The 24502-nt window shown below is 45.6% G+C and overlaps 1 protein-coding gene across 4 annotated transcripts in view; it reads left to right on the forward strand.

The window, feature by feature from the left end:
• The window catches only part of Lar (tyrosine-protein phosphatase Lar), an 85110-nt gene that overhangs the window by 51606 nt on the left and 9002 nt on the right, over positions 1–24502 (forward strand). For all 4 annotated transcript variants that reach the window (XM_077642798.1, XM_077642800.1, XM_077642799.1 and 1 more), the window contains 14 exons: positions 5627–5813; positions 9282–9376; positions 11919–12135; positions 13063–13235; positions 13519–13701; positions 14270–14469; positions 16241–16481; positions 16985–17290; positions 18368–18481; positions 19151–19305; positions 19748–20127; positions 20705–20781; positions 21450–21584; positions 22205–22330. In XM_077642798.1, coding sequence (XP_077498924.1) covers positions 5627–5813; positions 9282–9376; positions 11919–12135; positions 13063–13235; positions 13519–13701; positions 14270–14469; positions 16241–16481; positions 16985–17290; positions 18368–18481; positions 19151–19305; positions 19748–20127; positions 20705–20781; positions 21450–21584; positions 22205–22330 — 2589 coding nt within the window. The remainder of the gene's footprint in view (positions 1–5626; positions 5814–9281; positions 9377–11918; positions 12136–13062; positions 13236–13518; positions 13702–14269; positions 14470–16240; positions 16482–16984; positions 17291–18367; positions 18482–19150; positions 19306–19747; positions 20128–20704; positions 20782–21449; positions 21585–22204; positions 22331–24502) is intronic.

Below are 24502 nucleotides of genomic sequence, written 5' to 3' on the forward strand. Positions count from 1 at the left end.
TCGAAGAAAGTTACTATTTGCTGTGAACCAAGAAACCACTATTTGCACAGGCCTGATAACTTTGATTTTTATGCTAATAGTAGTAAATTCGTAGACACACCTAATTTAACTAGGTGTAATTTAATTAGGTTGTGCGATAGCATTAGAAGTTGTGTTTGTGGAGCCCTACACATCTGACTGCGCACAGACGGGTTCAGGTCATCTAGCTGGTGGTTGCATGTTTCCCCGAAAGTGTGTGGAGGTGTCTAGAAGTAGAGAGAGAGAGAGAAGATAAATTGAAATGTCTAGTTGTCGTTTCCTGTCTGGTGGTATCACTTCCTCATCCAGTGGGCGAGTTTTATGACTGATGACGAATTTTAGCCCCATGAGGCTTCTAGTGCTATGGCACTAATAACTGGTTAGGAGGAAACGAAAATGGAAGTAACTGTTTTTCTAAGGGTAGACACTCGAAGGAGAGGAACGAGAAAGTGGATGAAAGGAGGCTAAAGAGAAAGAGTTCCCATAGCGGAGACGCGCCCGGTGGTTCAGTGGTTAGGGTGCTTGGCTGCCAAGCCAGAGTTCCTGGGTTCGAACCTGGCCGCGATAGCCGCGTTTCGATTGAGGTGAAACCTTAAAAGGCCCGTGTGCTGGGCAATGTCAATGTACATTACAGGGGCTCTTAAACCCAGGGAGAGTACATAAACTCACTCAGTCACTACATTCTCTCTTCATGAACACCTGAGCCAAATAATACACTTCTACATGCAGCGGAGAACACAATCACGTGCGAAGCTTGGCGAGTCCTGCCTGGCGACTTTTTCATGCTTGCGCCCTCCTCCGTCACATACTCCTGCGTAATTCTGTTCAGAGATGGCTACTGGTTAGATTCTTTCAAGCATCGTGCAGCTACCATGCCCTCTGCCAGTGCAGCTACCATGGCCGCGTTAAAAGATTCTTGCTGGAAGATATAACATCCCAGGAATACCGCACCTATATGGAAAGCCCCTTCCAGAGTTTGAACATCATGGAATCGCAGCGCTAGCAGACAAGGACACAGGGAGGACACAAACACAAACTTGCACTGAGTAGAAAACTTTGGGCCACGTCCGAGCAAGCGCTGGATATCCTTGGAGCAGTCCTTGGCAACTCCTGCAAAACGAACCTGGCTGCTAGTTGCTGCGATCTTTTTGGGCACGAGAGTCCGGAGATGTCAAAGGGTCTGTTGCCACAGAAACTCGGTAGTGCCGTCTGTTATGCGCGAGAGCTCACGACATTTCTTCAGCAAAGAAGCTGCTGCTGGGGAAGTGAGCACAAGCAGTCGAAGATGTTGCCGATGTAGGCGAGCTTGCTGCTGCCATTCCGACCGCAGAATCTTGCACATTCGGTGTCCATGGCCAGCCGAGGTGAGAAGCCCACCGAACAAGCCCCGAATTTCAGGCGGCACAATTCTGTGGCGGATGCAGAGCCCCAAAGATCTTGCCTTGCACGTTGCAGTGGCGATGAGAGGAACAACGCGGCACGGATCAACAGAAAACATGGAGAAAGAGCCCTTTGTACAAGAAATGAACTTATTCAGGGTATGTTGGTGGTGATCGAACATCATGGAATCGCAGCGCTAGCAGACAAGGACACAGGGAGGACACAAACACACACTTGCGCTGAGTAGAAAACTTTGGGCCACGTCCGAGCAAGCGCTCGATATCCCTGGGGCAGCCCTTGGCAACTCCTACAAAACGAACCTGGCTGCTAGTTGCCGTAGTCTTTTTTTGGGCACGAGTCTGTGGCAACAGACCCTTCGACATCTCCGGACTCTCGTGCCCAAAAAGACCACGGCAACTAGCAGCCAGGTTCGTTTTGTAGCAGTTGCCAAGGACTGCCCCAAGGATATCCAGCACTTGCTCGGACGTAGCCCTAAGATTTCTACTCAGCGCAAGCGTGTGTTTGTGTCCTCCCTGCGTCATTGTCTGCTAGTCCTTGTCTGCTAGCGCTGCGATTCCACGATGTTCGATCACCACCAACTCGCCCAGCGACATACCCTGCACCCTTTCAGAGCCCTTTTAAAGATCCCCAGGTGGTCAGAATTATTCCAGAGCCCTCCACTACTGCAGTTCATCCTCCCTTTCTTCTTTCACCCTCTCCTATGCCCTTCCCTTGCATGGTAGGTGAGGTGTCCATGGAGATGCGAGACCGTTTAAATTCAATAACAACAACACTTTATTTATTAACATAATAATACAGGAGGAGGTTCCAAGGTTAAAAAACTGTTAGAGGGACTTCCTATACGAAATTTTAATTAGAAATTTCATAAGAGGCACCAACAACACAGTTCTAAAAAAATGCTCGAAATACAGTGTGATTAATTAGTATGAATATAACAGAATTATGTTTTGAAGTTAACAACTGCGGTGATACATGCGTAATGAAAAACATTGAAGCTCACAAAGTGTCGTGGGAGTTCTATGCTACAGTTATTGCATCATTTTCTTTAATCAAACACAGGGGGGGGCTCTTTCACGTGCACTGACAATGGGCTGTACAGGGTCGTCTTGCGCATTTCACCTCCACCCGCCTCGGTGGCTTCAGCTGCTGATCCAAAGGTCACGGGTTCAATCCCAGTTGTGGTGACCATATTTCAGTGGAGGCAAATTACAAAAACTCTCGTGCGCCGTGTATTAGAAAAATAAAGGATGGTGAAAAGATTTGTTGTGCTGTTGAACCTTTTGTGTGGCGGAAGTATCCGAAGTATTTGCTTTGATATTGTTCGAAGAAAATTACTATTTGCTTCGAATTCTCTTCAAACCAAAGAGCCACTATTCGCAGAGACCTACGTCCATTCCGTTCTGCATGACATGCATGCAGAAAGGAGCATGCAGATACACGGCAGCTCAAGAAATGCCCAAATTAAATTAATAATGACCGACTGTGCAGTGAAACACTCTTCAGTGAACAGTTGCAGTGTGATTAGTCCCAAAATGAAGTTGGTAAAGGAAAGGTGGGGATGGTGGCATGCATGGATTTAGGTGCACGGTGAAACCCAGAGAGCACTCCAAGGAACCTGCGGGGTTCCACAGAGCCCAGTATGAGAATTCTTGCTATAGAAATATGTCCAAACATGTACAACACAGAATGTAGAACAAGAGTTAGCAAATTCATTGTAATAATACAAATTTAAAATATGGTCCGCATTCAAGATGTGGTCCACGAAGTGGACATGTCCAGATAGGTGTAGCTTTATGGAGTGGAGACACTAGATTGTTGATTTGCATGATCTTTGTTTCAAACTTTGCGCATTTCTCCAGAATGCATTATATACATGCTGATTCATATAGCAGAGAACAGAGAACACACAATTTTGCTTGCAAGCAGGTGAGCTCTTCTGGCTTTGCAGCGAAAAATTTCACTGCTTCACTATGTCAGCTTTTCGAGCCAGCCCTCTCCCAATGGGCACTGAAACTGCCTCGGACGTCCTGTGGAAGTTTAGGACATCCGTGGGACGTCCAAGGGGGTTTCAATGCCCATTGGGCTGTGGGCTGCAAGTTCGGCCTTGAGTGCAGCTAAAGGTCGAACAGGGAAATGAAGCCTGTCTCACATATCTTGGCGGACATCCGAATCCTGCCCCTAAGGGAAGGAATGTCAAATGAAAATTGGTTTTAAGAAAAGGAAATTACTGTCTCATATATCTTGGTGGACATGTCCAAATCAGGCTGTAAGGGAAGGAAAGTGAAATAAAGTTGGTTTTAAGGAAAGGAATCAGGATGTAAGGGAAGGAAAGTGAAATAAATTTGGCTTTAAGGAAAGGAATCAGGATTTAAGGGAAGGAAAGTGAAATAAAGTTGGCTTTAAGGAAAGGAAATATGGCCTGTCCTCAGGTTTTCCCATAAGGGAAGGAAAGTTGGTTTTAAGGAAAGGAAATTACGCCTGTCTTGCATATCTCCATGGATACCAGAACCTTAAGGGAAGAATAATTAAAGTTTGTTTTAAGAAAAAAAAATGAGGCCTGTCTGCCTGCCTGTCTTACATTGCCTGCTTGTCTTACATTGTGCCATTTCCTTTCCCCCCCCCCAAAAAAACAATTTCTTTTTCAATTTGGCTTTCTGAAATTATTTGTAGGGTTTGTGCGCCATTTGGAATGGGATTTGGTTCCATATCTCTTCATACAGCGAGCAGTAATGCAGTTGTAAATATCTCGGAATCTATATTAAATATATACTGTCTTGTGTGAGTGCCTTTAATGTCATTTCGAAGAAAGCAAGATGATTAACAAATAAAAAAAATGCCACCTACTGTGTGTGTGTGTTAGTATGGCTATCTATGGAAACCGCCAGTCACTCGACCACAAACGTAGCCATGGAGATGCAGCTTTTCACTTTCAACCAGGGTTAATCAGAGCTAAACCACCAGCAAATTTTTTTTTAAGCATGCGCCCTCATTAGTGCCATGCATCTACATATCTAGGTTTAGAAATGGCTGTTGGCCGGAGTCAGACGTCACAGTCAGCCGCGTCGCGCCATCGTGTCATGTGGCCTTCTATTCACGTCGAAGTTCCACAGGGAGGTGGAGCTTCCTCGTGCCATGTGACCGGGCAGAGGCACGCCCATTATTTGAATCGAGTGGTGTTTCTTCTAGTGAGCTTTATGCAGTCACGTGCCAACAAAAGCGACGCAGCGTCTGTGTTATGGTGCAACTGCTGGGTGCAGGAACAGTGGCGGCGGATGAGTGTCAAAATTGTCTGCTTCTGTGTAGCACGTTGCAGCTTCTTTCTATTAGACTTTTTTCTTCGACCTTTTCTTTCGTTGCAGCTTCTTTAGTTTAGTTAAACCTAAAACAAATCGTTAGAAGGCACCACGCCAGCCTACAACACCTTCCGGACCCCCCAGTGACATTCAAATTCATCAAGTCAGTTGCTACAGCACGTGGTGGGAGTAAGCTTTGCCTTCTCCGTAAGATTTGTACATGAATGCAAGGTGCCAGCAGTTCAGCGCACCAAGACTGAAAATAAGTGTTGAAAGATAAATACAAATGTAAAAATTCAAACCACTTCATGTGGGCGTCAATAGTGATGTTTTAGTGTGTGGAGCCTGTGGAAGAGTGCCCGTCTTAGTGCATGCAAAAAATGGTGAAAAGAGAGGGCGAGGCACGGCAACATTGAAATTCTAAGTTTGATTGCAGATAACTCCGCTTTTACCAAACACACTGAAAAAAAATTCTTGCTGCATCCTCCAACATCCCGGGCATGCCGCAACTTTTTTAATAGTGTTTCACAGCCCCTTTTAAAGCATAGGTGTCTTAGAGTAGACAAAATTCCTTTGTACTTTTATTATGATTTCTGTATTTGTATCAGCTGACAAGAAGGGTTAGCCACCTGACTTCAAGTTGTCGCGAACTCACTGAGCATGGTGGACTGAAAGAGAGACAACTTATGCGCTGTTTTTCTTGTGCCAAGGATGCCCATCAGTTTGTTTACAATGCCCTACAGATAGCCAACCATAGACAGTACTCTTTGAAAGAAAACGTCTACTTGTCGCCTTGTTCACTGACATATCCCGCAGTCCCCGAATATGCACACAGCTGTTCCTTTTGCATGTGTCTTCTCCTTTGCATGACACTGTGTAGACGATGTCCCAGGAATGGACTTCTTTGTGTACAGGTGCTGTATGCCCAGACGGCTGTGGAAGATCTGGACCAGTGGCAGGTGAAGAAGGTGCCTCTCACATGGTCGGCCGAGCTAACCAGCCTAGAGAGCCACACAGTGTATGCAATACGGGTGGCCGCATACACGCGAGAGTCTCTAGGCAAGCTCTCGGACCTGGTCACGGTCAAGGTCACACCCACAGGTCAGTATGTCGTCGGCGTAACTCGGGTCTCTTTGTTGAGGTGGCTACTGGCTACAGGTGGGATTAGTCTTGCGATTACTACTGGCAATTGCTTCACCGTACTATGTACTTAAAGGGCAAGTCCGGGTTTTTTTAAAAAATATTTTGAGTTGAAAGTTACATCGCATCCATTGGAGTTCCTTCTCTCCGCCACTACAAGCCGTTTCTCAAAGTACTGAGTGGACCTGTTTCAAAACAGCGAAAACAGCAAACTGAAATTGACACTCGGTCCATGGCCCCATGGACTGAGTTTCAAAGCGGCGGCATCGCTTCGCTTGATGCAGTGATTTTGTCACAAACATTACTGGAAAAATACTTCGTACGTGCATTGAATAGCTGAAGTACCGACTGAAAATGATGACCCCTTTCACAAAATGCCTGAGATGGCCTAATACAAGCCTCAAAATTTTGTTAGTGACGCTGAAATATTCCTGCCATTAATATGGTGGGAATGTTTGTGATGTCGAAAATTCAGTGCTGGCTGTAAAAATCACCTGAACTGCATTAATGGCTAGTGGTTACACCGTCTTGCACAAATATATCGAAAAAAAAAAAATGAACCAGAATTAGGTAAAATTTCAATTTTTTGCAAATGAAGTATCAGTATTCCACAGATAGCCAGTGCAGCAAATACTTTCTCAGTCAGACGCAATTTTCACCTGAATGAAATTAATTATACAGTCGACAACCGATTTTTCGGACTCTCTAGGGTCCGCGAAAACGACTGAAAAATCAGGCAGTCCGGAAAATCAAATTTCACGGAAAAATCACGAACTGATTATCAATATGCCGGAGAAAGGGGTCAGTTGTATTGCACATATTCTAAAGCTCCTCATGACTAAATTTCACCGTGCGACGTGTGCACAGACGACGGGCGGCGACTGCTTTCACGAGCTCGGCCTGGCTGTGCTGCCCTCAGCATGTCGCCGAGGAACGCATGGGTTGGGACAAAGTCTAAACTGGAAAACGAACATGCCGCTGCGGGAACTGCGCTGCGCCCGCAGTACGGTGGGCCCGGAACAAGAACACGAAGATGGCGAAACAATAAGAACCGAGAAACAGCCGAGGCAAGCACTCCGTCAGCTTTGGCCTTCGTCATTAGGCCTAGCGACTGCAGTACAACTCTCAGTTGTACGAACGTCGGTTTATAGAATATTTCAGAATAACGAACTTTTTAAAAATCCCCGGCAGTTTTCTTATAGATTGTATGCAAAAAGGTTTCACTTAAACGAATTTCGGAACAATCAATATTTCAGTTCAACGAACTCGCTCAGAGGACCCAGGCTTATTTTTCCGATCAGTTCAACGAAGTTTTGCGCTCTGCACTACAGGCGCAACCGATGCCCGCCATCACCAAACCACCGCTCCAGCGGCAGTGTAACGTCGCTGGCTCTACAGTGCCCCTGGGGCAAAGCGGCGGCGCGGAAGACAAACGGCAATGAGGCATGGCCTCCGAGATCACCCACTCGAAACGAGCTTGCGTGTGATCTGAAAGGCCATGAACAAAGTAACATCACTGGTGCTTACAGCGCCGCCAGAGCAACGCGACGATCTGCCACACCACAAACCACGTAATGTGTGTGTTTGTTTTTTTTTTTCGACCGGCTAGTCCTGGTATGGTCGTCGTCTCTTTCTTTCCAGTCTCGTCGGTTCCACATGTGCACACAAAACCCACATGGTGCGTTTTTCATCGGCTCCGTTCAGCCTTCCAGTTTTAAGTAACAACGGCAATTCACGTGCCCACTTTCGAGATGAGTGCGACGAAACGGAAGCGGTTGTCTCTCTCGGACAAGCTGGAAATCCTTCAGTGCCTGGACAACAGTCAAAGGCAAGTGGAAGTTGCAAAGGACTATGGAATTGCACCGTCGACGTTGTCAACGATTGTGAAACAAAAATCGAAGCTTGAAGGAGAAACTTCAATGAATCCCGCCAGGAAACGACTCTGCACGGGGTACTTCAAAGAAGTGGATGATGCCATTGCGGTATGGCTTTGCGACCTACGATCCCAAAACGTTCCAGTCTCCGGCCCGATGATACAGGACAATGCGAAGGAATGTGCTCTTCTTCTGGACGTTCGCGGCTTCGAAGCAAGCAGTGGATGGATTACATTATTTCGGGATAGGCATGGGATCGCATGGAAAACGATTTGCGGCGAAAGCAAGGATGCCGACCAAGAGGCAGCGAGAACCTGGAGGGATGAAAAACTTCGCGATGTCATTATTGGATATTCACCTGACGACGTTTACAACGCGGATGAGACTAGTATGTTTTATCAGGCTATTCCAAACAAGACAATGGCTTTCAAGGACGACAGTTGCAAAAGCGGGAAGCAGTCAAAGGTTAGAGTTACTGTGCTCTTGTGCTGCAACGCCAGTGGCACTCACAAGCTCACGCCGCTAGTGATAGGGAAATATGCGAAACCACGATGTTTTAAAGGTCTCCCTTCACTGCCATGTACCTATAAAAGCAACCAGAAGGCATGGATGACCAGGAATGTATTCAGTGAATGGCTCCTGACCCTGAACGAAGAAATGAGGAATGCAAAGAGAAACATTCTTCTGATAGTCGACAATTGCTCAGCCCACCTTGTTGATGTTCATTTCAGCAATGTGCGTGTCGAATACCTTCCGCCTAACTGCACGGCTGTGCTTCAACCGCTCAACCTGGGCATCATTCAAAACTTGAAGGTGGAGTACCGACAGCGGCTGGTTCAGCGGATTTTGAACCAGCAAAAAAAGTCAGAATAATCAAGCATGTCCGAAAAATCAGCTGTCTGAATTTTCAGTCGGCTGTATGTGGCTCTCTTGAATTTTGTTAAATTGAAGTTGTTGTGACTAAGTTTGTAACTCTTTCTACCATTGTTTCATCATCACTACCTTTTGACAGTGGTGCTTTCTGTGTGCTTGTTGTAGTGTTTGGCATGGACAACAACTACTGTTAGTACATGAGACCAGCTCTTTCCTCGTGACAGTTGAAAAAAAATTGGCGGTGGTTTAGCTCAGGTTAAACCTGGAGTGACGCGATAGCTACAGCTGGCCGAGTGGAACTTGGTCACGTGTTCAACCACGTGACGAACCACATGATCAGCCACGGCGCCGCGCCGCCGGCAGCTACTCCGCATCACGTGACCAACCACGTGACAGCCACAGGGTGGCGGCGCCGCCACCACCAACGCGAAGGCTCGAAATGTTACCGTAATGTAGCTATCGCTACAAAACATTCCTAGGTGCATGTCTCCATTATAGGTTGTCCTCCATGCGCTAGCAATATTCTGAGCGCAGCTCACGTCCATTTTACTCTTGAGATCGTCACGCATTTAGAGAGCAGTAGCCTCAGTGGTGAACCCATTTTGATATGCTCCACCAAACTTTATGTCGTATGTCGCCATCTTGTCTCAGCCTTGCCTTGATTTCTGTCGTGTACTTGCAGATGTTCCAACACAGCTGCGTGCATATGGCGTCACCACCCATGGCATGATTCTTTCTTGGCGACCACCTACTCGTCTGGACTACATAAAATTCAATGTAAGCTTTCTTCTTGGTTTTTTATTCAAGTTCACGGCATGCCCTAACAATCTGCTTTGGTTTTTCTTCACATGTTACTGTAAAAGTTACTGTATTTACTTGCACAATGAACCCACTTGCCAACTTGTTTTGTTGAGAATTATTATTTTCTTAACCTCACATAAAGAACGCGCACCTGACGTTCAGGACTGGTCTGCAGCATGTTTGCTTTATCTCGCTGCGACTGAGAGTCGGGGCAACTTTAGACTTTAATCAACCAAATGATCAGGCAGGCTTTCTTAAAGGGTATTCCACAATAGATCATATTTACACTATCAATCAGGTGATAGAGAAATGCGCAGAATATAACCAACCTCTAAATATAGCCTTCATTGATTACGAGAAAGCACTTGACTCAGTGGAAACCTCAGCAGTCATGCAGGTATTGCGTAATCAGAGTGTAAAAGAGCCTTATATCAAAATACTGGAAGATATATATAGCAACTGCACAGCTACCATAGTCCTCCATAAAGTCAGCAATAAAATTCCAATAAGGAAGGGCGTCAGGCAAGGAGACACGATCTCGCCAATGCTTTTCACCGCATGTTTACAGGAGGTATTCCGAGGCCTCAATTGGGAACAGTTGGGAATAAGAGTAAATGGAGAATACCTAAATAATCTGCGATTCGCTGATGTCATTGCCTTACTTGGTCACACAGGAGGTGAACTGCAAATCATGATCAATGATACAGACAGGCACAGTAGAATGCTCGGTCTAAAAATTGACATGCAGAAAACCAAAGTTATGTTCAACAGTCTAGCAAGAGAACAGCAGTTCACAATTGGCAACGAGGTGCTGGAAGTGGTAAAGGAATAGGAATACGTCTACTTAGGGCAGGTAGTGACAGCTGATCCGCATCATGAGAGGGAAATAACTAGAAGGATAAGAATGGTGTGCAGCGCATATGGCAGGTTCCCTCAGATCATGAATGGCGGTTTACAAATATCCCTCAAGAGAAAAGTGTACAACAGCTGTAGCTTACCGATACTCACCTACGGGCAGAAACGTGGAGGCTAATGAAAAGAGTTCAGCTTAAGGGCAACGCAGCGAGCCATGGAAAGAAAAATGATAGGTGTAACGTTAACAGACCGGAAGCGGGCAGAGTGGGTGAGGGAACAAACGCGGGTTAATGACATCCTAGTCGAAATCAAGAGGAAGAAATGGGCTTGTGCAGGGCATGTAATGTGAAGGCAAGATAACCGCTCGTCCTTAAGGGTAACGGAGTGGATTCCAAGAGAAAGTAAGTGTAGCAGGGTGTGGCAGAAGGTTAGGTGGGCGGATGAGATTAAGAAGTTTGCAGGAAAAGGGTGGATGCAGCTGGCAAAGGACTGGGTTAATTGGAGAGACATGGGAGAGGCCTTTGCCCTGCAGTGGGTGTAGTCAGGCTGCTGATGATGATGATGACGACAGCAAGCACCTTTTGAAGCGTATAATGCTGAACACCAGCGACACGAATGCAGGGACACTACGTGTCGATCGACCATGCGCTTTTGTTGAAAATGAATGGGTGGATAGATGGAGCAGCAGGCGGGGCAGGAAAGTGGACAGGACGCCTTTGTACTGTTTTCCTGACACTTTAGGCTTGATCTGAATTTACGCAGATATTGTGGTTTTGCAACGGTCGGATTTATGAAAGCCAGCACAGTATTCGATCACCACCTAATATTGGAAAATTTTCTAATCTTTGGAAATTCTTGAATATCAATTTCTTGAATCGAATTTGAATCTAGCAGTGAACATGTTTGATTCGTATTCGAAGTTTCTAAAATTCACACTTCCCTAGTTGAAAGCTTTAGTTTGTTAAGTCTGCAATTATGTTTTCTCCTAAGAGGATTTTGGGAGGGTATGGAATGTAAGCATTGTGAAATACACTCAAATGCCTTCATCATAGTTACACAGGTTGGAGCATGTAATTAAATTGTAGTTGATCATGACCGTCCCTTTGCATGCTTCTCAAGTGGGTTTGTTTTGTTTCGTTGGTGAAAAGTAGTGTGTGAGGTGTGCACGTCCTTCTTTTATAGTGTTAACAGTGCACTGTGAAATAGTATTGATTTTTATATTTGTACGTCCTCTTTTCGTTGCCACTTTGGGCTGTCATCATGGTGCGCCCTCTGTGTGTAGCCACCGTTGAAGGCTGGCATATTCTTGCTAATTCGAAATAGCTGCTGTTGAAGGCTGGTCTATTCTTGCTAATTCGAAATAGCCGCCGTTGAAGGCTGGTATATTCTTGCTGATTCGAAATATCTTGGTATTTTTTTGTATCTTTGTATTGCGTGTGTATTTTGCATTGCTGTCTGTATTGTTTGTTTTTTTCTTGGAAATTTTTTTTCGGCGGCATGTTCTATGATGCTGTACATTATTTCCAACACTAGTAGCTTTTATGCTGTATTTACCGATTTCTGCTGAGACCCTGTAAATGATTGCAGTATTTATGAGTAAAGTAAAAGGAGACCGTTAATCTAGCCCGTCATTCCTGCTTTGCATATTCTCCTCCCCTCACAGATCTCGTACAGTGCCCACAAAGAGTTCTATGACAGCCGGGGCAGCCCCCAGGAACTGCCCATCCCACCACAGAGTGTCTTGCTAGATGTGGGCACCACCAACTACACCATCGAGAACCTCATCCCCTTCACGAGTTACAGGGTCAACCTGACGGCTGTGCCACGGGATGGTTCCTTCCGACCGCCAGCTAAAATCATGGTCACAACAGCCATGGCTGGTAATGGAGTCCTTTGTGCTTCTCGCTTGTTCTTTTCAGAATGTATGGCATTGTTTGCCTTGCTTCTCAAATTAATGTGGGCACGGCAGACATGTTTTTTTTTTGATAGCGTGTGTAAAAAATATAGAGTGCTTGGCTCTGAATGGTTCGTGACCCTGTAACTGGTAGAGCTTGCAGATACAATTTAAGCACATGTTGACGCGTGCACGGTTTGGTAACTGTTTCAGTGCACATGGAATGGCACTGGTGTCTCTTGAAACACATACTCAGTGTGGTGGTTGTCTTTGATGAAACCACACGATCAGGCTGTGTAGGCATCTTTGGACGTACGAAAGCAAATTTGCACATATTCATTATTCACAACAGCGCAGGAAACACGTACAAAAGGAGAGAATAGACAACACAAGCGCCGGCAAATTGGCAGTCTTATGTTTTTAATATTGTGAAATAAATTCTCACATTCACTTTTATTTCGCAGGAAGTCCATTGAAGTGGAACCCTTCTCCAGAAAATGCTAATTGCAGGATGAAATTATGGACATTACCTTCGATCGGAATTGTTTTGTAGTAGCAGAAATTCTAATATAATGGTGTTCACTGTAGCAAAATTTAGCAGCAGTATTATATTGACTTTTCCATTAGGCAAGGAACATCCACTGTTCAAAGGAATCATTTCTTTGGTATGTGTAGCAAGCTAGATGGCAGCACACTGGATAAAAAGGTTTATACACAACACGCCCATAGCTTGCACCATAGCATGCTTGGCACTCTGGGGTGCAAAATGTTGCATTCTTTTCTTTACATCGAGAACGTGTAAATGCTGTCGGACCTCCCTTTTTAGAGACCTGCTAGCATATTAGCTCCTGCTCTGCGCTCTGTGAAAATAGGCCGACCGGCAGTGATGCTCATCAACTCGTCTTTGCTGCAGCGCCAAAGCCAATGGTAAAGCCAGATGCCCTCTGGCCAATCAGCAATGGAGACGAGATCACTGTCATCTTACCCAAGGCCTCGGAAGAGTATGGCCCTATCAAGCAGTACTACCTCGTCGTTGTCCCTTCAGAGTTTGCCAACAAGGAGCCTGATGACTACAAGATCGAAGAGGTATGTATGGGCCTGAGAGTGTTGGCAAGGTTAGGTCTCCCTGTAACAGTATGACAGCTATGAGGAAAAGAATTTCAGCTCTCTTTGAAAACGCCCTTTAGCTTTTTAAAAGCATTGAAATTTGTAGTCTCATTTAAACTATAGCTGGCTGTCCAGTTTCTCAATCGCAAGCCAACATGATTTTGTTAAAGTAATATAAGAAATCATAGTAACTTGGTGTCATTATGGTAGGAGCTAGCTTCTTGGTATTGCATTTTAAGCACTGTACCATCGTTTCTTGCAGTTGATGCAGACGCCCATGGATGAAGACGGCCCCTACATAGCTGCAGCGTTTGTCCGTCAAAACATGCCCGAACGATTTGTCCTTGGTGACATGAAAGTGAACGGGGGATTTCGGAACCGCAAGCTCCAGCCATATCGACGGTACCGCATCTTCGTGCGAGCTGTTGTGGACACCTTGCAAAAGGTTAGTCGGTGGTTGCGGTCAGACATTGACAGAATGGAGTGTATCCACAAAGGATATGCCTTTTTAACGAAATAGAAAAATTGCCATACTGAAATTTGCATTAGCCCTGATCGTGTTATTGAGATTCTGCTGCATCTTTTCACTGCGGGAGAATTCGGTGGTACTCACTAAGACGAAAAAATGATGCGGCATGTGCCGTCTCGGAAGCTGATTTATGCTGTCCAAAAAATTATTACTGATGAACTAATGTTGAGGTCTGACTGAATTGTTGTCAGCTGCAACTGTACAATAGAGACTGGCCATCTTTCTGCCACTGGTGAGTATATCGCAGAATATTGCACAAGCTCTCCTCAGCTGTGCCAACCCATCATGCCTCCCTTTTGCGAAACTGATCAACAACTAAGCAGGTCTTCCAAGATGCCCAATCTGGACAAAAACTCCTTATACCAAACTGGCATAGATTGACATCACAGTTGGTGTTGCTGTCGTGAACACTTTAAGCAACAGTATCCCTTTACTTTGGGAATTTTTTTTTTTTCCAATTCTTTCTTCGGTGACTTCTTTGCAGAACCTGTTCACGACGAGCCCATACTCGGACGAGCTGAGCCTGGAGATGCTGCCACAGGTGCGACTGCCATCGGCCGACGACGTGCCCAATGTATCACACATCGAGCGTGCCCGCACCGACGTGGGCTGGATTGTTGGCCCTGTACTACTCATCGTCTTCATGGCCCTCTTCCTCACGCTCTTTTTCATCCTCATGAAAAGGTGAGAATGGCATCACTGTCAGCTGGGTCCCACAGTGCCTTTCTTTGAGGCTGCCATGCCTTTGCCTGCTGTACATACTTTGCACATGATGTTGTCGAATACACATGATGTTGACAGTGCCAAAGCACTTTTTCGATTAAAGTGGAAGTGTAGGTTAAGCGAGTTTGATTGAACAAAATTGCATTCTGTCGTGGTAATTTGTGTTGCAGGTGTTCTCAGAGCTCTGTTCCGCCAAATGCTTTGGTTCTTTGAAGTCCTTTTCGGGTTAGAAAAACGCGAAGCTGAGTGAGTTGGGGGTGGGTTGTAGACCACAATGCAAAAACGAAGGCGACACAAATGAGAGACTGAACAGGCGCTTACTTTCAAATGAGAGTTCAATTCAAACGGGAAAGGATTTCATATCTGACACAGATGATGTCGCCTGGCTGTGCTCACAAAGTTCTTTACAGGAACGCAATCACACTGCTGCAGGATGATAGACTGCTTACTAATGCACATTGCACCAGCTTTATAAATAAAGTAGGCCTTTACTAGCTGCCTTAGCAGTTCGATTATTTCGTTCATAGGTAGCTTTGCTGTAAGCATGTGGAAATAGTGAATTTTCAGTTCGAAACGTATAGTTATTTTGTTTCAGTAGTTTCGAAGTGAAGCGAATATTTTCGAATCAGAGCAGATAGTTTGCGTTTTCAAAATGTAGAACAGTAGAACTCCTCTATATTAAAATAGCTCGGACCAGCAAAAATATTTACTATATAGAGTCTTTACTATATCAGTTATTGGGGATGGCACGGCTTCGACTATGCTCTCTGCCTGCTTACTAAGCACCAAATGTTGGTTTATAAAAGAAACACTCAGAAATACCTTACATCCTGCTCTTATTGCCCCTTTATGTGATAATTATTTATTTTCAGTTATCACATGCTATCACGTTTTCGACTTCGTTTACGTCTTGTATAATTACGGCATTTGCACGAGTACAACATGGCTACACAAATAAAGCGAGTTTGATTCCATGTGAAAACCAAAGCTTTGCATGATCATGGTGTCACCTTCTGTGGTCTGAGCATCATTTAAGAATAAAGAAATGAGCACGACACTGTCAAGCACGACAAAACCACCTGGGCATGCTGCCACGCCTCTGTTTCTTGCTGCTGCTTCCCCCTGCTACATGATTCGCACCCTTTCTACTTCTCATTGGATTTTTACTGGCTTTCCTTCCTCAGTGATCTGCGCAGTCTACTTTCTGCGTTCATAGCCAGCTTTACTTTTTCCGTGCGCGCTGCACGCTTTGCCTCAGGGCCTCAAGGTCTTCTAAAAGTTGGCTCCTCCTCTCGGCTCTGCAGCATAGTGGTAAAGTCATCTCAAAGAACAATATTTTGTCGTATTCAGTATCTATTCGCCTCGTGATCCTAGACTTCCCGCACCTCCGTCCTGTGTTAGCGCTGTTCCCAAAATGAAGAAGCCTTACTTTTACGCGAACACTTGTTGGTAGTTTTGGGGGCCCGTTTGACAGTTCGGCATTCGGATAATTTGAATATTTTTTTCCACTCTCTTGAAGTCCGAATTAACGAGGTTTTACCGCACATATGCCTTATCCTGTAGCACTTGGTTTTGAACTTTTTACCCATTTGTGTTAGTGTTCATTTTACCTCTTTTTCCCCCACTTTGGCTGTAGCCCCGCTAGGTGTTGTGGTACATATAAATGAACAAATAAGGAAATAAATCACAACATTCATGCATGCACATTGATGACGCACATCCTGCTTTGTAGGAGACGGCAGCAGGCAAAGGCGCCTGCGGGGGAGACGACCATGAAGCTACTGATGAACTCGGGAGACCTGGCTTCATCCCACCCCGTCGGGGGTGCAGGTGCGGACCCTGTCGAGCTGCGGCGACTCAACTACCAGACGCCCGCTATGGTGGGTCACCCGCCCATCCCCGTCAGCCAGCTGGCGGCCCACATCGAAGCGCTCAAGGCCAACGACAACCTGCGCTTCTCCCAGGAGTATGAGGTGGGTGTGCAGGGTGCATTTTTTGTTCCTCTTCCACCCCTGAGCACAAGCTTGCGGGTTCATCAATTCCCATTTGGGACGGCCTCAACTTTGTTGGAAACTTAAGTGTGAGAAAAGTCGTTCGATGAGTTTTCAGTGTGAATTAAAGAACCCCCAGCTGGCGAAAGGTAATCTGGAGCCTTCCACTAGGGCTTGGTTCATAGTAATCAACCAGTTATCCTTATTTTTCTTTGCTCCTGGGCAGGACAAAGAGTCTGGGAGGTTTTTTTTTACTCTTTGTTTACATTATGCTTATGGATGCATTCTTTTTTATCCTTGAGCATCAAATTTGCCTAGCAGCAGTGCACGAGCTAAATGAAAGATGGATGGCCAGGACTGAAAAAAAAAAACAGCTCGGAAGTGTGGACAAGGGCAGCTTGGGCCTCCTACTGGATGTCTTTATCCCCTTTCGTCTTCTTTTCCTCATTCACTCTCCCACTTTTCTCATGTCTGTGTTGTCGCAGTCAATCGACCCAGGCCAGCAGTTCACCTGGGAGCACTCAAACCTGGAGTCGAACAAGCCCAAGAACCGGTACGCCAATGTTGTCGCCTACGACCATAGCCGCGTGGTGCTGCAGCCCATTGAGGGCATCCCCGGCTCGGACTACATCAATGCTAACTACTGCGATGGCTACCGCCGCCGCAACGCCTACATCGCCACCCAGGGGCCCTTGCCCGAGACATGCGGTGACTTCTGGCGGATGGTCTGGGAGCAGCACAGCGTCACCATCGTCATGATGACTAAGCTGGAGGAGCGGACCAGAGTCAAGGTGACCGGAGTGCTTGCCATCTTTAGAAGCAAGCATAAGCCAAGATTCTCCATCTGTGTTATCACGAACTGTTTTGTCTGTCATTGAGGGTGTGGAAGTATTCAAAATTTTGAATACAAATCGGATATATTTGTTAGTCTGTTCGTATTGAATCGAGGAATGTATCTTCCAGAATTTCCAACTTTATAAATCTGACCATGGCAAAATCACAATATCTGGGCAAATTATTCGAAGATTGATTTTAAAGTTTCAGGAAAACACTACACAGACGTTGTCTTTTCTGTGTTCAACGTCGTTTATCGCGTGGACTAGTAATGGAGCTTTCAGGTTTGCTGTACTGCATAGCACAAAACAGGGTCTGAATTCATGATTCAGTTCGCTCCGGAATCAGTGCCCTTTCCCCCCTCTGTGTGTGTCATTGGCTGCATGTCATCAACAGTGATGTGACGACATCTGGTGGGAGAGGGACTGCAGTTTTTTACTTCATAAAAATGGTGGCTGTTCCTTTGGGGTCCTGATTTAGCATTGCTATGCAGGTTCACATCGAAGGGGGGCTCGAGGGGGCCTGGCTGCCCCCCTTTCTCCCATATATCAAGCTCATCTGTTAGTGTATGACAAGTTAGCATATAGTCCCCTAAAACCGCAAGAACCATGATGTCAATTCTCTCCAGCTTGCATATTGTCAGTTGGCTGCTGCCTCCACCCCTTGTCCACCTGCACTTTAATCCCATCTATCCCTATGTCAAAATGACTCAAAATGACATTACTGCAGAGCAAACCCTTTCGAGGATTCAGCCGTAGCAGCATAGATGCAGGACAGAAATGATGAGCACCTGAGCTGTTGTTCACATTGGTTCGGTGAACACCAGAGCAACCAGAAGAAGTCGAAGAGGACTGAAAATTTGTTTTAAGTTACACAAAACATGAATTTAGGAGTGTTAACTTACATATTGATGTTGCTGGGGGCAAAACATTAGCTTAAATAAATGAATTGAATGTCTACAAGTTTGATCCATGTCTTACATGGAGAATTCTTGCTGAGATATGATCTTGTGTACGCGAAATTTTTTGATGCAGTGTGACCAGTACTGGCCCTCAAGAGGCTCTGAAACTTATGGCCTCATGGAGGTAACCCTGGAAGAGGTCCAAGAACTGGCGACCTACTGTATTAGGACGTTCAGCCTGAAGAGAGTGAGTCCCAATGACTTGCGGTTCCTTGCTGTAGCATGCCATTCAAAACATTTCTGAGCTTTGCTTCCATAGTACACTCAGTATATTTTGTGGAGCTGCTGCTATTAAAGCGGCAGCGTTTAGGTTGTCGTGTCGCAAAAAATTTCCAGCTTCTTACGAAATTCCTGACTGATCGAGAGAGGTCACGTGACCTCGTGGCGTCATCACAATCTGCCCTGATGGGCCAGCCCGATTGATCGAGAGAGGTCACGTGACCTTGTGACGTCATTACAACCTGCCCACTGTCTCCCGTATTCCAAAAGACCCCCAAAACTTTGGAGGTAGGCCCGCCTCAAAAAATGGATTAAAGTGTATTAGTGTTTGGATTAAGGTGAATTAATGAGTTGGATTAGTATAATCCCACATGATAACCTAATGAAAGACAAGCATTCTAAAAGGTGATGACTCATGCATACCATGTAAGGGCAGCGGAACCGGTGCCAACTGACGTTTTAACGGTAAAATCACAAGAGCATTAGACACTCATTGTAGACACCATAGCAGGCAACCTAAATGCTATCGTATTTGCTTCTTTAAGAATGCGGTTAAGAAGGCGCTGAAGTTCTTGTTCAACATATTGTTCGCTGGCTGTGGTCTGCTTTCATTGGCTCCATTCATTCTCGCTTGCAGTCTGGCTACCTGGAGCGGCGGGAAGTGCGGCAGTTCCAGTTCACAGCGTGGCCCGATCACGGCGTCCCCGACCACCCGACTCCATTCCTCATGTTCCTGAGGCGTGTGCGGGCCATGAACCCGCCAGAGGCTGGTCCTCTCATCGTTCACTGCAGGTAATGTGGTGGTGGTACCCCTCACCCTCTGTGGTTTTCTGGTGCTTAGTGAAAAATTACACATTTGGCTTGTCTTGTGGTAGGCCTCATTTTAGTGGTGAAAGGACGTGAAAATTCCCACATTTTCAGGTCCTAGTTTGCGTTAAACGACCCTGATCAGTCTTAAGTTAATTAGGATCCCACCACTGTGGGGATGCTCTCAGCCTGGTTGTATGCCTTTTGCTATACACCCAGACTTTGGCCCTGGGTTTAGCTTTTAGTTTGTATGGAGTCTTTGCTTGCAAAGCTTCATACTGTTCGGAATGCGTATTAGTAACACATGGCTGTAGTCAGTCCTCCAACTGAGTTCATCATCCCTTTTAGTTCCTTTCCTCAGTGAACACGAGATGTTTAGAGAACCTCTCTCTGAGCTTCGTTCTGGTGACGTCATTCTTTGATGCAGCGCGGGCGTGGGTCGCACGGGCTGCTTCGTGGTGATTGACTCGATGCTGGAGCGGCTGCGGCACGAGGGCACGGTGGACATCTATGGCCACGTGACGTGCCTGCGGGCGCAGCGCAACTACATGGTCCAGACGGAGGACCAGTACCTGTTCATCCACGACGCGTTGCTGGAGGCGGTGCTGGCGGGTAGCACGGAGGTGCCCGCGCGTGCCCTGGCCACCCACCTGCAGTCCCTCCTGCAGCTGGTGCCCGGCGAGGCCTGCACGGGCATGGAGCTCGAGTTCAAGAAGCTGGCCAATATGAAGACGCAGGCCAGCAAGTTTGTCAGTGCAAACCTCCCGGTCAACAAGTTCAAGAACCGCCTCATGAACATCCTGCCCTGTGAGCACTGCTCTGGCACCTTTTGCTTTCATTTTCGGCTCATGCGCAGCCATGTGTCCCTGGTTTGTCCTGTTTTTCCCTCAGCAGCCTGTGCTCAACCTATACTGTCTCTTGGTCTTTTTTCTTTTTGCCAGTTCTTATTTCCTGTACAGCCTTGTCACTCAATTCAACCCTTGCCTAGGGAAAGGCAATGAGAAGTTAGGATTAATAATAATGAGCCAATTCATAAAAAGAAAGTAGACACAGAGATTAGGACCAGTGAAGCATTTTCAAAAAGTTAATTCGAGAGCCATATTTTAAAGCTTGATGATTTACAGAGTTCGCAACAGATTTAGAAGACAAGCTGCAGTCTGCAACTGCAGAGTTGAACACCCTTGCTTATGTCCCTGATTCTCCTGAGCGGCCAGCATGATGTACTGCTGTCCTCATTGTCTGTAAATAGAAATTATAGAAACATTCATGCATAGAGAGACCTAGTGGACCTACTTATGCAAGTTTTTTTTAATGACTGTCTCTGTTGAGAAGGGCTTGCTGCATTGTACTGTCCCTTTCCTGATTTTCCCTCTTCGTGTTGCAGATGAATCAACTCGGGTCTGTCTACAGCCTATAAGGGGAGTGGATGGGTCTGATTACATCAATGCAAGCTTTATTGACGTGAGTTGAACTTGGCTTGGCTCCCTGCATCTTTCTATGTAAGCCTTTTGAACTAGCATTACTTACAGCAGCGTTAGTTATATTTAGTTGATTTGATTAGCTGAAGTTTACATACTGCTTTTTTCAGGGAGGAAGGGGTGTTATTAATTTGGGTTCTTTTAGAGTTGTACAAATCGATAATGCATGTCTTTCCCATCTGCACTGGTCGACAGTACCATCCTATCTTTTCATGTCACGATGACAGGAGATCAGAGAAACTTGTGGCGACGAAGAATAGGTTATATGACACTACGTTCGTGATATGGAAATATACAACCAAAAAGAAGCAGATAAGTATTGCATTAGTTCAGTTCACATGCTGAGCTTCAAAAGGCACACATGGCTTCAGCAAGTTGTTCAGCTAGAACTCTGGGCTGTTCCTAGAGGAGTGCAAGTGGTGCTAGCTCTGCAGTGTACCTTTTCTTGCCATGCTTCATGCATTTGCCAATTGCAAATGTGTAGTCTTCACGAATCGTGCCTGTCATAACTGACATTGTTATGCAAGCAAAACATTAGTGTCAGTGTTTCAGGTGTGACATGTCAACACTTCCTCCTTTTTCTTTTCGTTGGCTTTTACTTCGCTTGCGCTATGCTGCTTGACATTTTCTTCTCTCATTTTGTAATTTCAGGGCTACCGGTACCGGAACGCGTACATAGCGACGCAGGGCCCCATGGCAGAGACCACGGAGGACTTCTGGCGCATGGTCTGGGAGCACAACTCCAACATTGTGGTCATGCTCACCAAGCTCAAGGAGATGGGCCGGGTGAGCATCACTTAAACCTGCCATTCATGGCTTGTGTACAAACACTTCCAACATGACAAGTGACTTGGAATTCGTAGTGCACTTGTTATGGAATTTTATAGACGCAAGCCAAAATTGAGGCTATGGAAGTGTCCAACATATTCAAGGCCATCGTTATTATTGTAGTACCTGCATTTGAATTCTCTAAATTTCCTAAAATCCTAAATTTGCTTGTTTTATATTCTGTTTAAAGATAGGTCCAGTTCAGAGGTCAGATAAAGATGTGCTGCTGTCCTGGAAACTCTAGCACTGCTTGCTGCTAGTTCATTTCACCAGTTGTTTTTACACAGGTTTCCTGCAGGAATTTTTGACGTTGCAGCACTGCAGTCGAATCTTGTTCATTTGGACTCGCTACATTTGATCTTTCAGTTTATTTGAACTCGTGCTTTCGTCCTGTCAACATCAAAGGCTCGCCCTAATTTGAACAGCACATAATGCAAACTAATTTTCAGTCCCCTGTAGTTTGAATCATCAGCAGTTGACTGTAGTTGTAGCGTATTCTGTAGTAGTTTTCTGCTTGGAATGATGAAACTTGGCCTCTTGACTGACTGCACCTTTATATTTCCTTCTTGCTCGTGCAGGAAAAATGCCACCAGTACTGGCCGTCGGAGCACTCCCAGCGGTACCTGTACTATGTGGTCGACCCCATCACAGAGTACAACATGCCTCAGTACATTCTGAGGGAGTTCAAAGTCACTGACGCCAAGGTGACTGCTTCCTTCTGCCTGTCTCTCTTGTCTGAAAGACTAATAACACTTGAAGGCCAGCACACTGATGGGAACTGATGTTGTGAATATCTTGTCGTTTTTTTTTCGATTATGACAGTTTCATTTTACTTTTTTCACTCGATTCTAATGCACCCCTTTTTTCCGGAAAAAAAATCACCTAAAAATGACATGCGCATTAGAATCGAGTATGAAAATGAAACTACACCAGCAACACCCTGTTGCAGTCGCCATCACAAAATGGCGGCTTAGTATTTTTTACGCATTGATATTATCGACATCGCCTACCTAACCTACTGCAGCCATGTATATCGATAGACCTCATGAGCATCTGAAATGTTTCATCAGCAAGGCACCGACCTGTACCTGGGCCAGTGTAGAAACGTCAGTTGCAAAAAAAAAAAGGCTACCTTGCTTGCGGTGACCTTTTAAGTACACACGGGCACAGCTGGGCAGCCTTGTTGCGCAACCACTGCCGACGCTCCCGTCCAACGTGCACGAGCATCTTGGCGCTCTACCAAGTTCATTGAGTCCGCCAGCGCTGCAGAGCTCCTGTCTAAAGACATCAACGAGGACACAAAGGAACGAGCTAAGAAAAGCTAACACTTTAGGATAGCATGATCTTGTGTATGAAGGCAAGTGGGAATCGGGCGGCCTCACTTGCATATTTCTTTATCAGAGCATGAAAATCTGGTGCACGTTACAACCAGAGTTATTGCACTTTATTTTTTTTTCGTATCTGAAAAGTGGATGCGTTACAATCGAGGGTATGTTAGAATAGAGTAAATATGGTAATGCATTGCATTGTTGTCTTTGTGCCATAAGGCCGTGGTGTGGTCATTCCGAGGTGTTCATGCCCACACGGTCATTGATGTCCAGCGGAAGTCCAACGGTTATCCCGCATCGGACTTTCGCGTGTCCGTCGGAACTCATTTTTTACCCAAAGTAAACCACCGGACGTCCGTCGGACCCTCCGATGCAAGACCGCGGAACATGTGTAGTCCATCCGACGGACGTCCGAACACGGACGTACGGACATTTCTTGGACCGTCGCAGGGTACCGTGCATACCCAGGTTATTCAAGCGGTTTCTGCATGCTTTTTGCAGCAGGAAGTCGGTAGGCCACTGTTATCATTAAAAACAAAAATAAGTAGGAATAGGTCTAACGAAAAATCATTTATTGCACGAAAGGGCTGCTTCCTAAGCGACAAACACGACACACAATATACATATACGGAAAATTACAAAACCACAGCGAAAAGAGTCATGGCGATCTGTCCACGTATGCAGAGGTGAGCATGTTTGTCTAGAACTCTCGAGCGGTCGCGTGCAGAGTGAATGAGGAAAATTTTACGCAGCGTAAGGATGAAGTGCTTGTTCCTGTACGGGGTTGCATTCCTATCAGGCTGTACTTGAGTGCGAATATTTCTGAAATTCCGTACCTGTTCTAAAAATTCGCTTTCTTTCCTTTGTAGAGCACCGCTCGGCCGCTTCAGACAAATGGGCTCACCTTTCATGTCGTTTCGCAAGTTCCAGTCGAGTTCGACCGTACAGGCTGGGTGTACGGGCGTAAGATGACGTTGCGACGCAGGGAAACTTTTTCTAACTTCCAAGCTTTTTTTCAATCACCAGTATAACTTGACCGCCCTAGGGTGCATTTTCAGGTATTTGCTTCCCTTCAGTAACCACTCACAAGAAATGTTCCACTGCCCAACTTCAGAGTACGACGACGCTTAATGGCAAATTGCTCCTTCCTGTTGAATGTTCTTTGCCGAAAACAGATGTCACCTACAGATGCACGAGATACTTATTCATCGATCTCAAGGGTCACACCGTCTGCGAACAGCGCTTGACGACGAAAAAAAAAAAAGACAAATCGAGCTCGCAAGCACATAGCCACAAAGAACGCCGGCCATATGTGTTGTTTACTTCAGCGCGGCTCGCGATCGGCTTTGGCTGGTTTTGGCTTTTAAGCCGGCCTTTTCTTGTAATCAGGAATAAAAATAAGAATAAAGTGTTGTGTTCTAGAATACTGGGACACTATACCAAAATCAGTCTTTCGCGTTGTGTGAGGATTGGTTTTTGTTTATTGTAGTAGTAGTAAGTGTATTAAAAAATAATAAAAATGGAAGTTAAAAAAGATTTTTGCTAACC

The sequence above is a fragment of the Amblyomma americanum genome, chromosome 11 (genome assembly GCF_052857255.1).
Source record: "Amblyomma americanum isolate KBUSLIRL-KWMA chromosome 11, ASM5285725v1, whole genome shotgun sequence".
Lineage (NCBI taxonomy): Eukaryota > Metazoa > Arthropoda > Arachnida > Ixodida > Ixodidae > Amblyomma > Amblyomma americanum.